At 34.8% G+C, this 14,751-nt stretch overlaps 1 protein-coding gene across 6 annotated transcripts in view; it reads left to right on the top strand.

The window, feature by feature from the left end:
* Positions 1 to 11,240, top strand: part of LOC577353 (dyslexia-associated protein KIAA0319-like protein) — a 48,261-nt gene extending 37,021 nt beyond the window's left edge. For 5 of the 6 annotated variants that reach the window (XM_030974637.1, XM_030974638.1, XM_030974639.1 and 2 more), the window contains 3 exons: positions 454 to 544; positions 4,301 to 4,392; positions 9,710 to 11,240. In XM_030974637.1, coding sequence (XP_030830497.1) covers positions 454 to 544; positions 4,301 to 4,392; positions 9,710 to 9,879 — 353 coding nt within the window. In that variant the 3' untranslated portion in view covers positions 9,880 to 11,240. Of the gene's footprint in view, positions 1 to 453; positions 545 to 1,781; positions 1,933 to 4,300; positions 4,393 to 9,709 lie in introns of those variants that run through there. The other variant, XM_030974641.1, reaches the window with a different exon arrangement.
* Positions 11,241 to 14,751: the final 3,511 nt, after the last annotated feature.

Here is a 14,751-nt window from a genome sequence, read left to right as displayed (position 1 = left end):
TTGCACGTGTATCAAAATAATGTAACTAAGTTTTATAACTCTGTTTTTTGCAACTTCATTGTGTAAATGTGATGTACCGGTAATATGATAGTGCTTCCTTGTTTAAAGTAATTTTATTGTCATATTTTCCATAGTATCAATAGTGATATATTGACTGACATCTTTCTTTATTTAATTTTTTTCCTCAATCTTATAATCAAATATATGTTTTTTATTTTTAATGAATCAATATTTTTGTGTGCGTTTGACAGTAATAGACGTTTGATATTTATTTAATATTTATATTGTTGAATAAAGCTTTAGATTTTTCACAAAAGTGTCATATTCTGGTGCTGATATATTGTTTCTTCTCTCCCTCTCTTTCTCTCTCCCTCTACCCCCCTCCCACTCTTTCTCTCTCTTCCCCCTCGCTCTCTCTCTATCTCTCTTTCTGACTTTCTCTTCTCTCTGCAGACTGGAGTATTTTGTATGTAATCATCGTATGTTTTCTGGTGCTGGTAGCTCTGGGCGTCTTTATATGGTTTATAGCCTGCTGCTGTGCAAGGTAAGTTGAAAGCAGAAAACCAAAATTGCATTTTATGAGAGTTTGACGTCCTGTCGCCAATCAGTAAAGGTAAACAGCATTGCTGGTAGACATTGCAGCGATTACATAATATATTTCTTCCGCAACAGTATTATTCCAAACTTTGACTATAACCCAGGAGAGATCGGGTGCCCCCCCCCCCATATTTCCTTCCGAAAATTATCAATTTGTGATTTCATTTCACTTGATTGAAAAGCCCGAGAAAAGTATGAGAATCTTGATAATTACTGTTGACTTCTTTTAGGGGTGGGGGATAGGCCCCACACTTCAAATCCAGTTTTGCAGCTGTTTCGCTGACAATGTAAGTTAGAATAGTTCGATACAACATATTTTCGACCTAAAGTTCAAAGATTCTATTTGTGAGATTGATGCTGTAGGTAGAGAGAAAATTGATTTTCTTTTTTTTTTCTATACATATATAATTTTGGCATTTGGGGAATAGCAAGCTTTTATTTTTGTTTAGACTGTATATCATTTATGACACACTTTGTAACACAAACTTCTGAAGGGTTATATAGTGTATTGTCAAATGGTTGTACATGAGGACATGGGACTAAAAGAGAGTATTCCATTGTAGTTTTTTTATATTCATGTTTTGAGATTGCATTTTTGCTTCATTTTGATCAGTTTATTTCTAGTACATGCATGAAATTTGGATTATATTAACCCAAACGTGATATTGTTATGTGCTTGCATTGGGCTTTGGAGTTGTCTAATATGCTTGATTTAACAGCATCATATTTTGTTTTATTATTTTTTGTCCTTGTTGACTGCTCATAAGAATGCCAATATTATTTTTTCATCTGAATGCAGTAACTGTTCCGTAGATGATTTTGAATATAGAACACATTTCTCCGCTCATGGCATTGATGGAAGAATTATTACTTCTCTAATAAGAAAATTGATTTGAATAACATTAATTGGCGCGCTATCTAAGAAAATCAGCTAAATTTATTATCAAATTAAAAAACGTATTCTAACCTGAAACCAAGTACATAATTGTACATGTATCTTTAGTCTTTAACTTGTAATGTTTTGACACAGAATTTGATTTGACAAACCATTAAAAGTTCTGTTGAAAATCAACAAAAAGTTTTTGCTCAATATTTTTGATAAAAATTTTGAGGATATACATGTAATATTCAAGTTTGACCCATTATTGTACAACATTCTTCATATTCTTATGTAATATCTTTAGAAGGAAGAGATATTCAGACAATTCTTTGAGCGAATTCTTGAGGTACATGTATAGCAATTTTCCATCTCGCATCACTGGTCAAATACAAATGTATCTCTTTATTTAAGCAAACATCACCAATGTCTATGCATGGTGCGCATGTGTTTTCTGTTTTTGCATTTTGGTCAATGTAGTCAAAGAGAATGTGCTTGTACATTTTTCTTTATTTTTGTTTTTCTAGCATGCTTTTATTAGCCTATTTTGTGTTTATTTGTATTCAAAATTATATTGTTAATAAGTAGATAATCTAGCATTTTTATGTTTTACTTTTAATAACACATAAATAATTAAGATGGGAATAGAATTTCTTTTCCCATTTTACTGTGAGACCTAATATTTAAAGAGTTCATGCTTTGTGGAATATCTGAGGCATTATGTAATCAAGGTGGAGCACTTTAAAATGAGTCAATCATGAGCTTATTGTGTAAGTTCTAGATGAAAGATCAATGCTGATTGGCTGTTATTGAAGAGTACCGGTATATATATGCGACAAAGACTTGCTGTGGATCTCTTCAGTGTATATGCATTGCCCAGGAAAGCGGTGTAATGGATTAAGGCAATTTTAGATATTGAAAAAGTACTAACCTCTGTATGAAATAAAACATGTATGCATGATTTTCTGAGATTATGTCCTTTTAAAAATATGAGAACTCTATGACCAAATCCCTAGAGTGATATTTCTGTCTGCAGCTTGTATTTTACTACCATGGTTCCTGTAGATTTGACATTTAATTATTTTCTTTGTTTGCTTGCATGTGTTTTTTGTTGCATGGGCATCATGTATCGTTCTGCAGTGTATTGTAATATCTGCATGTGTTTTGCTTGTTGTTTTTTTCTTCTCAAATTCTAGTTGTATTTTGATGTACACAAAAGTATTTTGTATTTCTTGTCGCTTGTGTTAGGCTGAGGTTAACTAATATTGATAATTCCCATGTCTTGTAGGTTTTCTTTTTTCTGGACAAACTATATCATTGTTCATTTCACTACTCCTTTTCTTTACTCAGCTTTATTTTTGGTCTTTTTATGCTTCCTCTCCTCTCACTCTTTCCCTCCCTCCACCTCCCCCCTCTCTCTTTATCTCTCCCTTTCCCTCTTCCTTTCCCTCTACCTTTCACACTCTCTCTCTCTCTCTATTCTTCTCTCCCTCTCTCTCTATCCTTCTCTTCCTCTCTCTCTATCCTTCTCCCATTCTCCCTCCCCTTACATTCCTTATTTGTCCTCCACCCTTCTCTCTTCTTGCTCCTCCTTGTTCTTGTTGCTCTATTTGGGCATCTGCTTCACTAACGATGTGTATTAACATTCTAATGTCCTGAAATGTACAATGTACTTGAATATTAATTATATAGTCCAAAGCTATGTGTGTACTATTCTGTAATATTTACATGTTCATCGTGGCATATACTTTTCAGCTGTAAGTGGTTATCAGCCAGCCTTCATAACTTTGTTTACATCATGCAAATATTGCCATGTGGAAATCAGAACATAATGAAAAATTAGGAGTAATGTCAGTTGCAGCCAGGCTATTGAACAAAGTAAAGAAACTTCTCTGAAACTGATTTCAGACTTGCTTGATATCAAAATACAGATATCCAGTATTATACATGACTATCCAAGGATTAAGATAAGACTTTAAGAAAGAAGTCTGCTATTTCTAGTGGTAGGTAACCTGAGTGTTAAAGTCGAATCTCTGACTGATACAAGAGCTTGCTACTGGAGCTAGGTGTATAATTATTCATTATTTTGTACATGAATATGATAAATTCAGATGGGTAAGATACTTGTGAGTAGTACTAAACAAATTTGAAGGACCATGTTTTAGACTTCCCTCATTGAAAGAGCTTTTTTTAAAGGTAATATGTCCCATTTGCAGTCAACATCAAATTCTGTAGAACTTTGCAGGAATTATGAATATGTCACGTTTGTCCTATCTGTGGAATTTAAACATTAGCAGTGTCCTAGTATTCAAATTATGCAAGGAAACCTGTTTGCTTTCTAGACTTCACTGTCAGACACTATTGAGTGACTGACCGACTGACACAAAATGAGCTGTAAAAGGGTACATGAGCATTTGTGTACATCAATAACCCACTTCTTGTAAGGGCCAAAAGTAAACTGATTGAATCTTTGCATAGCACAAAACGAACACTATTCGGGACAAGAGTATTTTCTTAAAGGATTGCAATCCCTAAAGTCGATTCAACAACGGTCGTTATTTTCCCACAAAAAGACATTCTCAAGCCCTTCTGTTTTGAGGGAAGTTCTAATTTAGTATTATCTTTCGAATGCAGGCGGAATTCGACCTTTTCATTTTTTGGCCTGCAAATGGGACATACTGTAGTACCTTTAAGAAGAATCCATGTTAGAGACTCACTTTGGCTTGTTGTAATTTCCATGTAACACCTTCCTTGAACAAAATGTGCTTTGTTCATCGATGATGGAAGCGCAACTTTCGAGTTTTCTCTCGCCGTCTTTCTTTGCAGAAGAAAAAAGAGAGGTCGGAGGCGGCATCGCTACACGCTACTAGAAGACGAAGGCAATGACATGATGGAGATGCACCCCAAGCTGGGAAATGGTATGTAGCAGGTCTTTGTTCTGTGTTAACTTGTAGTGTACACTAGGTGTTTATTCTGTGTTGTGTGTTTTATTGGAGTCAATCACAGGTGCTTGATGGTGTAGGGGTATGGTAAAAATTCCAAGAAGACCAGGGGGTGTTTCACAAAGATCCTAAGTTGAACTTAACTCTAAGTTGGACTTAAACACTTTGGAGAGCCATTTGTAGCCTTAAAATAAAATGCATTCAAGAGCAAAAATTGAAGTATTTTAGACTTTTCATAAATTCCACATCACAAACATGAAATCTCCTTGACAATAGAAAATATGAATGATTTTTATCAACATTTTATGCCTTTTAAAATGACTTTAACAAATATTTTTCGAAGATGCTAATTAAATGGCTTTCAATAATTGTTAAGTCCAACTTAGAGATACTGTAAGTTAAACTTAGGATCTTTGTGAGACACCCCTCAGGAAGGCAATGACATGATGGAGATGCATGGGACATGGTTAGTAGCAGGTGTATTTCAGGTGTTGACTGGTGGTGTTCATTAGGTGCTTGGTGTATATTATGTGTTGGATTGGGGTCCATTACAGCTGCGTGGTGTATGTCATGTGTTGACTTGTGGCCGATATGCATTGGTGGAAGACCAAGTGAGCATTGACATGAGGAAGATGTGTCCCAAGATGGGAAGTGGTATGTAAAAGGTGTATATCAGGTGTTGACTCGCGGTTGGTGACAATTAGGTGCATAGTGTACATGAATGTTGTGTGTTGACTTAAAGGGATCGTTTAACAATGTTAAACCTGAGATACACGGCCCTACGTGTTATCAGTGTCTGTGATATGGTGTAATATTGAAGCCCTAAAAAAATTGCGCTTCAAAATGATCAAGAAGTGCCTCAAAAAAGAAAAAATCTTTGAGTGACCAGTTTTACCATACTTGTTTTCCCCAATAGAGTGTAGTGTTATGAAAACCGTCAGGCGAACGGTTTTCAAAATTCGTAATTCCAATCATAAATATCTTGATAATCAGACAGGCGATCGGCTTGTAAAAGTCATTGGGTTCCTGACTGACCTAAAGGTTTATAATTATCATTGCATCATGAGCTAAATCCAGAATTTTATTTCAGAATCTAAGACAAAGTTACCGGATCCCTTTAAGGAGCACATTGTCTGCTTACTGTATATCAGGCGTTGACTTGTGATGTACATTAAGGCACATATTCATACAAACTTAGTAAATCTAGTTGTCAATGTACTATTGAATTCACATTGTAGGTTCGATTCTTCCAATAAAATGCTAGATTTTGGATTTAAATGTACTTCCGATATTGCAATGGTAGTTTGAAGAATGACTGTTTAACACAAGGAAGAATTTATAGTGTAATTGTGTAGGTTTAGTAGGGAATGTCATAAACTTGTGTGAAAGAGATTGACCGTCACTATCTATAATGAGTAGTGCATCTACCTACATGTAATTATGTGTAACAATGAATTATTGAAATTTTCTGTTCTGAAAACAAGGAATTTATTTTTCACAGGAATAGTTGAGGTATACATGTACAAAGGATCATTCTATCATAAGTTTTTGGTGTAATCTTGTAAGTCACTCCTCCTTTACTAACCAATTCATTAGGTAACCATGGAAACGTTCTTGACAAACTAACAGGCAGAGGCAACTCATCAGAAGGACAAGGTACCTGTATTGGTCTAGATCCTGGTCTAAATCCTGGTCTAGATCTTGTACTTCATGGTTTTACCCAGCTAGCTTATCGTTCCTTCTCTCTCTCTCTCTCTCTCTCTTTTTCTTTACCTCATCATCTTTTCCTTACCTCATCATCTTTTCCTTATAGCTTTGTAGAGTTTCTCTCTCCCTATCTTGTGCTATTTCTCTTTAATATGCAGTCTCTCATTCTCCCTCTTTCTCCCACCTCTTTCTTTCTCTCTCTCTCTCCCTTTCTCTTTTGCAGTCTCTATTTCTTTCTATAGCAGTTTTTCTCTTGCAGTCTGTCACCCTCTCCCCACCCCCTTCCCCCCACCCCTCTCCCTCTCTCTATTGTCATTATTTTGCTTTGACTTCACCCTTCCTGTTCATTGTCTCTCTCCTTATCTCACCAATGTCTGTTTTATTTTCTCTGTTCTCTCTACCTTCATGCCCACATTTTATGTGTAGAAGTCTTATTCCTCTCTAGCTCTTTTCACATCTCTCTCTCTAACATGTACAGTGTATTTCATTTGAATTCTTAGGTCACTCTTTCCAATCCTTCCCTTTCTCCCTTTTCATCTGTTTTTGCCTCTTTGCTGTCTTTTCCTATTTTGTTGTGCTCATTGCATACCAGTAGCTCTTCCTTTATCTGACGTTTGTGTCCTGTCTTTGCCTCATCTCTTGGCCTTTCTTGGCTTTTCGTGTGGATCAAGTTCATAAAGCTGTTTTTTTCATTCAAAATTTTTCCAATGAAATGTGATCCTGCACTTTATAACCTCTAGCTCTTCTCCCTTCATTTTTATATCCAACTATTCTCTTCTCATCGGGCTTTCCTTCAAAGCATACAAACACCCTACATTATCATCTATCTAATTCTGATCATTCTGTTGTTCCTCTCGACTATGCTTACCTGAAAAGACCATGCAACGTGCAAGCTCCAAATTGCCTCACTGATTTTTGTTCAATGCAGTCAGTAGCCTCCCCCACCCCGCCCCCGATTCTGTGTCAAAACATATATGTAACAAGCAAAACATATTGATATTATCAGTACATAGCCAATTGTATAAACACTATATGCATGTATACATGTATAACCTTAGTCACCTTACAGCATCTACCAATGACTTTAGCAGCTCCAGTGCATGAGTACTTGATCCTCACCACAAATAGCTACCCCCCCCCCCCCTCTTATGATGGGAAATTAAACAATGATGCGCTAGTGTATAGCAAAATGACAACTGTGGTCAAGATCTTTAACTATTACGGCTAACTTGTCTTCAGTTCTGGAAATAATGGCATGTAGAAAGAAACTGGCTTGAAGTAATTCCAAATTATTTATTATAGAGTTTATGGGTTGCTTGAACCACCAAAATATAAATAAATTAATAATAATATGCTGGAAATTACATTCAGTACAAAGTGTAACTCACCTGATATACACACATGATGTTGTATGTTATGCATGTGGTTGGGATTGCAAGTTTGATTTCCATAATGTCTAAGCTCAATTACACAGCTACATGTATGATACATTTTCTACCAATACAAATAGATGGTGGATATCAGTTACTTATAATCATGAACATGCATTCAGTGAAAGGATTACCAGTGCTCCAGGTTACGTTTGAATGTGGATGGGCTTCTCGATTATAATCATCGAGAATCCAGATCATGTTTATTATTGGGAAGTGTATGAATGTATGAATGTCTGTATGGCTTTTGTTTGGTATGAATTGATGATCTATATTCCTGATTGCAACCTACTAGTAAGTGCTTCCATAATGTGCTCTGAGTATCAGTTTGCATATCTTTCCATTTGTCAAAGCATTTTTTTGTATAGTCAGAAACATATATTGGGAGAGTGATGCAAAATAGTGGTCTTTTGTTATGGATTGTTGACCAATAATGTGCTTCTCGTAAAATCACCCACGTTCAATCAGTGTTTGTGTATACATGTACATGAAGATTCTGTATTTCAAGACTTGTTGAAATGGTTACTAATCTTATCCATTCCTCTCATGTTGAATTGACCCTAATGTTAAAAAAAATGAAAATGACCTTGCAGCTTGCTACCAATGTGTTCAAGATTTTTTTTTTAATTCTTCAAGTTGTAGTATGTTTTATACCAAGATCTGGCACTCTATAGTCATTTTTCATGCAACGGCAGCCGCCCTGAAAGTTATTAAAAATTTAAGGAATAAAAAAACGTTATCTATTTTAAGAAAAACATACAGAAGCAAAACAAACAAAACGCCCCTCAAAAGAGAAAGAGAGAGAGAGAGAGAATCGCACATGTAAGTTGATGGTGTGAAGACATCACAAACCATGCAATTTCATTCACAGAATGTTTGAGCTGTACATCAGAGTATAAAGTTCACATGATTTCTTGATGTTTTTGAGCAGATTAGTTGTTGATGCTTCATTGCCCCCCCCCCCATTCCCTCAAAAACAAAACAAAAGGAAAGGAAAATGATAGTTGCCTTTATGGAAGCATTCACCTTGCAAATTGCATCTCACCTTTTGCTACATGTGGGTCCTTACGAATCTCTACATGTATTGTCAAAGAGATCAGCAGTGTATTGAAGACATGTCTATGATTGTTTACTAGTTTGTCAGGTGTAGCTCAGTGAATTAATTACATAAAACTGAGTCACTTTTATTCTTCATTACACCATAATGAACTTTTGTTTTATTTGTGTGACAACAGTGCAGTTGGTACATATATACAGTGTGAGTCAACAAAAAGTTTACACCTAGAAAATTGCTAATTATTTTAAAAATCATCTATGAATAGTAATCTATTATACATCTCATGAAAGAGTGTTTCATCCCAAATCATTTGGTATCATTTTTGTGTGGTATGTGTTCACGCTTGGATGAACAGGAGGCATTGTTTGCAAGAGTGCAAAAATCGACTTGCGCCAAAGTTGCTGATCTCAAGTGTAAATAAATCAATTGGAATTTGGGTATTAAATCATTTTTTTTAGATCCAAATAATATCCCTGACAAAATTAAACATGCCACACATATCAAATATCAAATATCAACCAACATTTGTGCGCGTGTGTGACTTTGCTTCTGCAAAAAGCATTTGCAATGCATTTCATTTGATACATTCAATTCATTCTCTCACTCCGCTAATCCCAACATAATACATGCTGTAGGCATCACTTTGGCGCAAGTCGAATTTTGCACTCTCGCAAACAATGCCTCCTGTTCATCCAAGCGTGAACACATACCACACAAAAATGATACCAAACGATTTGGAATAAAACACTCTTTCATAAGATGTATAAAAATTTATTGTTTATAGAGGATTTAAAAATAATTAGCAATTTTCTAGGTGTAAATTTTTTTTTGACTCGCACAGTAGATTGTATCGATTAGATATGGGATGAGGAATATTTTTGTATAACCCTTGTATTGTATTTTCTCTATGGATACATTAATTTCTTATTTGAAGACTGGCATTTGTCAAGGAAGATCAGGGGAGCAGTGCCACCAATTCAAAGAAGAAGAAATTGAGCCATGTTATATTGCTCTCTTTGAAGATATCACTCCGGTCCCATTTATTGTCATTCATGTAGTATACTTTAATAGTCTTACCCTTATTTTATTTTTTTCACAGGCAAGCAAAGTAGCAGCATCATGATATCGGAATCAGGAGAAGAAAGTGACGACGAGACCACAGTCTTCGACATCAAGCGGCAGGATCGGAACGGATCCAAGCCCGCCAATGGCTACGTTTCGGGCAAGCATCGATCGAACAGGACGCCCAACAGGACTGACAAACTCTAAAAGGGACAATCATTCTCCTGATGCGATGAAGTGTCATGCGTAAGGAGCCAAGGGCAGTTGCTCTGTCTTAAGCCTGGATCAGTGACTTGACTAAAATGGCAGATTGGATACCTTGATTTTATTTATGTTTTGAGAAAGCGAGTGAGGCGAGCAGCATTCTTGTGAAAGGACAAAGCCGTCCAGTGATGCAGAAAACTTTTGTAACAATCGACCTGATCGGTTGATTAAGAAGAAAGCGCTCTGATTGGTTGACTAAGAGGAAAGCGCTAAAACCACCGACTTCAAAATGAAGGCATTGGACTGAGGTGAATCCAACCTCTTTGATGGAAAGTCTGATTTTTTTTCACTCTCTATTTCTTTCTCTTCTTAAGACGGATAAAGAAATTTTAACTAATCTGTTTACAAATTGCCCTCAGAAGATATTTCCAACATCAACATGCAACCCATGTTTTGAACAAATGTGGATAGCAAAATGTCAGATATCCCCCCTTCTATCTCTCTCTCTCTCTCTCTCTTTCTTCTTCTTCTTCTTCTTCTTTTAGCACACTTCTTATTTCTTCTCAAAGTTCTCAGACACAGCTGATCATTATGTTTCATTTTTACTTCTCTTTTCCCCATGTGTGAATACATGTGATTAGATTGTTTGTGCAAGATGAGCTGAAATGTCTGCCATGGTTTTATGCATTTACAGTAAGCTGCATCAGATTTTGTTTTCAATATGACTTTTTGAATTACTGATTCATTGACTTAGGTTTAGTTTTAATGAACTATGTAAATGTCCTAAATAGATGACATGGGCTCGTTGTTTTGATTGCAATTAAACAGTTTTTTTTTCACAGTAGTTTCAATTTAATACAGTATACCTTATTTTTAAACTGCAAATGTTAGAAAAAACACTGATTTAGCCATCCCTACTGCCAAAAGTGAAATTTTGTGTCATTTTCATGATAAGCTAAAATATATCCTCACTTGTGGACATTAGCTGCATTTAAAGTGCAAGCAAAAACAGTTTATTTTTCTCACATTTGGGTGTTGTGCTGAAAGTTGCTAAGCAACTAACGCTAAACTCAACGAAAACCTCAAATAAAAAAAGCCCATCTCTGGAGTGCGGTTTTTTTATATTTCGGCAGAAATGTCACCGATTTTTGAAGTTTAAATTCTCGCTCTCAAAACATTGGTGCATCTAAGATCTTTCTGGTCTTTGGTCTTTGGTCTTGCTTCTGTGTGATTGCATGCAGAACAGCGACAAGTCACGCATGAGCACCAAGGCCAAATAACAAAAATGAAGTGTTTCTTGTCCCCGCCCCCCAAAAAAGCCTGTGATATACATTTTGTTTACATACCATAGCTTCTAAAGTGATACAAATCATTTGTTTTGTCATACATTGCATCAGTATACTCACATAGCACAATATCTGTGAATGAATAGGCTTGGCCAGCTATAATTAGCATGGCAGCCATCATGGAAAAAAAAATTGCAAAATAGTAAATAGGAATGCCCTGCCTCCTCCTTTTTTTTAAAGTCCAGAAGAGAAACACATTATTTTTGTTTTTGGCCTTATCACCGCCCCCCCCCCCCCTCCCCAAATAACAGAATGAGCAAACACCAACGTTTTTTAAATGGGTTTTTCAGTACTGGTAATGTAAATGGCAGTAAAAAGAAAAATGGTTTTGGGGCTGTGTAAATATGCCTTAGTGTCTCAGTACTTTTCATTATCTCCTTGATGGTTTATTATATATCAATGCAAAAACTGAATGAAAACAATCTTTGACTTGTAATAAAAGTTTGATTAAGTACATGTATGTACGTGTGAACTACTAGGTATGACGGGCAGAAAGTATTTGGACTATTTAATCAGCCAATTTTGAAAAAGGCAAAGAAAGTACTCATCACATGCTTAGTCAAGTACTATTGTATAGGTACTATTTTGTAGGTACTATTCTCATCATCTACTGTGACATATTCTAGAGCATTATTTTATTATTCTCCATCCCTTTGATTCTGACACCTTGATGGTTAGGAAAGAGATGTACCTGATTCAAATATATTGCACACATTCGCACGACATGAAATGAGAAGGATAGTTTACATACCTTAATTCTACCTTCTACTTAAACTACAGTTATACTGCTGTAAGTAAGGCTTTGAGTTCTGGTAAGGGCAAATTAAATTTCTCTGAGAATCTATAGAAAAGTTACAAATAGATCACACCTTCCAAATGAATTTGATTGAAAAATGATTAATGAAAGCTGAAAAGTAAGCCATGAAAGAACTCATATGGAGTTCCAGATGTGTACTTTGGGAGATTTTTCTTTTCTTCCCCAAGTGTATGGATATTGGCAAGTCTGTATAGCATTTGCTTGTCCTAAAGCTTATTTTATATATTGGGGTAATTTATAGTCTATGATCAACATTATCGAGCTGAATTTGGGGCAGATTCTCTCCCAATATTTCAGTGTTATTGACAGAATGCAGGATTACCTTATAATGCTGTAAGTTTTAATCTGATTCTTTATTTCAGTGCATGATTTTTAATGGAATCATAACATCAAATTATGTATCATCAATTTTCAACTCAATTACTGTATGAGACAACTCATGTGTTAAGCAGTATTTTTTATACAAAGTAGCCATTTTCACTCTAAAAGTGACGTGAAGAACTGTTCAGAATGATTTTTGCATGTTTTCATCGACAATGTTGGCTGTTTTTGGAATGTTTATCTTCTGGTTGAATGTGCAGTTTCCTTTTATGCATGCTTTATACTCCCAACTTCAACTTTGTTAGAAATTAGAATCATAATTAAAGAAATGCAGGTAGATTATATATATATTTATTGGATTGGAGACTCTCATCCTCTCTGTTCATAATTGGGGTAAATAAATTTGATTAATTTTCAACATTTAATGTGGAGTAGTATGGAGAGGAATCTGGATTTTACAAACAGGGTAGTAAAAAAGTACAAAATTTTGATCAATCTTAACAAAAGTTATTCATGTATTTCATTTCTAAAGATTTTGAATGGAACTTATCCAGGAAACTATTAATACATGGAAGGAAGGTCTAAAAAACTTACTTAAGGAAAAATGGAAAGAGCCGTAAATACTTGTTTATCTGTTTCATCAGAGCAAAGTGATCACATACATGTACTCTAATGCCCCTGTCATATTCTCTGCTTAGCTAATACAACTGCACTCCAGTCCTTAGCTGCAAAATATATGGAAAGTGAGTGTCAATATTGAGTAAACAATATCAAACAACTTTCCACTGGAATGTTTTACATATATATGTTCCATAAATAGCTCTGTACATGTGCAGTTGTTTAAATGGATATGAAATTTACATGAATGTGGTTTTAGAGACCCAAATGGCTGTGGTACAGGGTTGATGCTATCATATATGTCAAATACATGTACATGTATATAAATATATATATATATGTATATCAACAAAAATCTATTAATTATTTAAACATGAATTACTGCCTTGGAGCAATCTTACTGGAGAACTGTATCATCGTTTGGAGCTTGTTTATGTATTTTTCCTCCTACCTTTTCTCTTCTTTGTGCAATGAAATATGTTTTTATATAACTGTCCGTCTCATTACAAGGGCTTTATGGAGACTGTCTTATGTTTATATGAAAGCAGTCCTATATCATATATGTGTGTATGTGAATTCTTGTGTAATTATGGCATCAATATTTTCAAATTCATCTCTTTTTGTGAAAGCAACAAATAATTTGTCATTGATGTGAGGGTAGGCCTTATATGGTGCTTATTATGATATTGGATGGCTTATTTTATTTTTGGTTGTATATTTTATTGAAATATTATTTTGTTTTGGATTCATGTTTTTATTCAGGACATATTGTTAATGATTTACTTTGTTTCTTGCATTACTGTTGACTGTTTTATGCATTATTTATTCAAAGTCCATGCATTACAACTTTTTTTTATTTCACTTTATTTCATAGATATAAGTTTGATTTTATTTTAAGTGGAAATGGTTGCAAATAATATTATGCACTCATTTGTAGTTTGGTTGATAGATTGCGTATTCATGGATTCACAACATTTCTTGTATAATAGAGATATCTAAAAGTGATGCATTGCAATCACAGGTTACAAAAAATGAAGAAATGGGAAGAGGTCGTTTAAACTAAGCTTTATACAGTGCATATTATAGATATTTAAAATCGGTCATATGGACATAACTTGGCAGAATTGTATGAATTTAATGTATTTCTTTTGCTAACCTTAGGACATGTTGATAACATTATATTTGCAGTACATTTATGGTTTTGGATAATTATTGTCCTGTGTAGCAAGCGACATCTTTCCAATATCTGATTGTGTTGAATGAACCGAAAAAGTAACTGTATTCGTATGTATATCAGTGTAGGTATGTTATGTCAAGTATGTCTTTAATAGGATTGGGTGCTTCCATTTCAATAGTTTGAAATCTAGATGTTTTGTTTTATACTGTCGTCAAGTGTTTGTGTGTGTGTGTGTTTTTTTCTTTGTATGTAAGTATGATGTCTGTCACACTGTATGTACATTCCAAGGATCTGTCCTTAAAAAACAGCTGACTGTAAATATTTCTTTTCTTTGTTATATTGTAATTCAAAGAAAAAAATGAGGGATATACTATACTATTGCTTTTTGCATAACTCAAGAATGATAATGTGCAGTACAAATGAATATAATTTTCAGTACAAATGAATATAATTTTCGTGATAATCAGAGTTTTTTATTTTGGTGGGCAGCTTGGGTAGTACTAATCATTTTATTGTTGGAAATATGTATGTGGTGTAACAGAGTACAATCGCAAATATTTGATTTTATGACGTCATTATTGGTAACCATGCTTGTT

This window comes from Strongylocentrotus purpuratus, unplaced genomic scaffold, assembly GCF_000002235.5.
Source record: "Strongylocentrotus purpuratus isolate Spur 01 unplaced genomic scaffold, Spur_5.0 spur5_scaffold_7, whole genome shotgun sequence".
Classification (NCBI taxonomy): Eukaryota; Metazoa; Echinodermata; class Echinoidea; order Camarodonta; family Strongylocentrotidae; genus Strongylocentrotus; species Strongylocentrotus purpuratus.
This window is presented reverse-complemented; position numbering and strand designations above follow the sequence as displayed.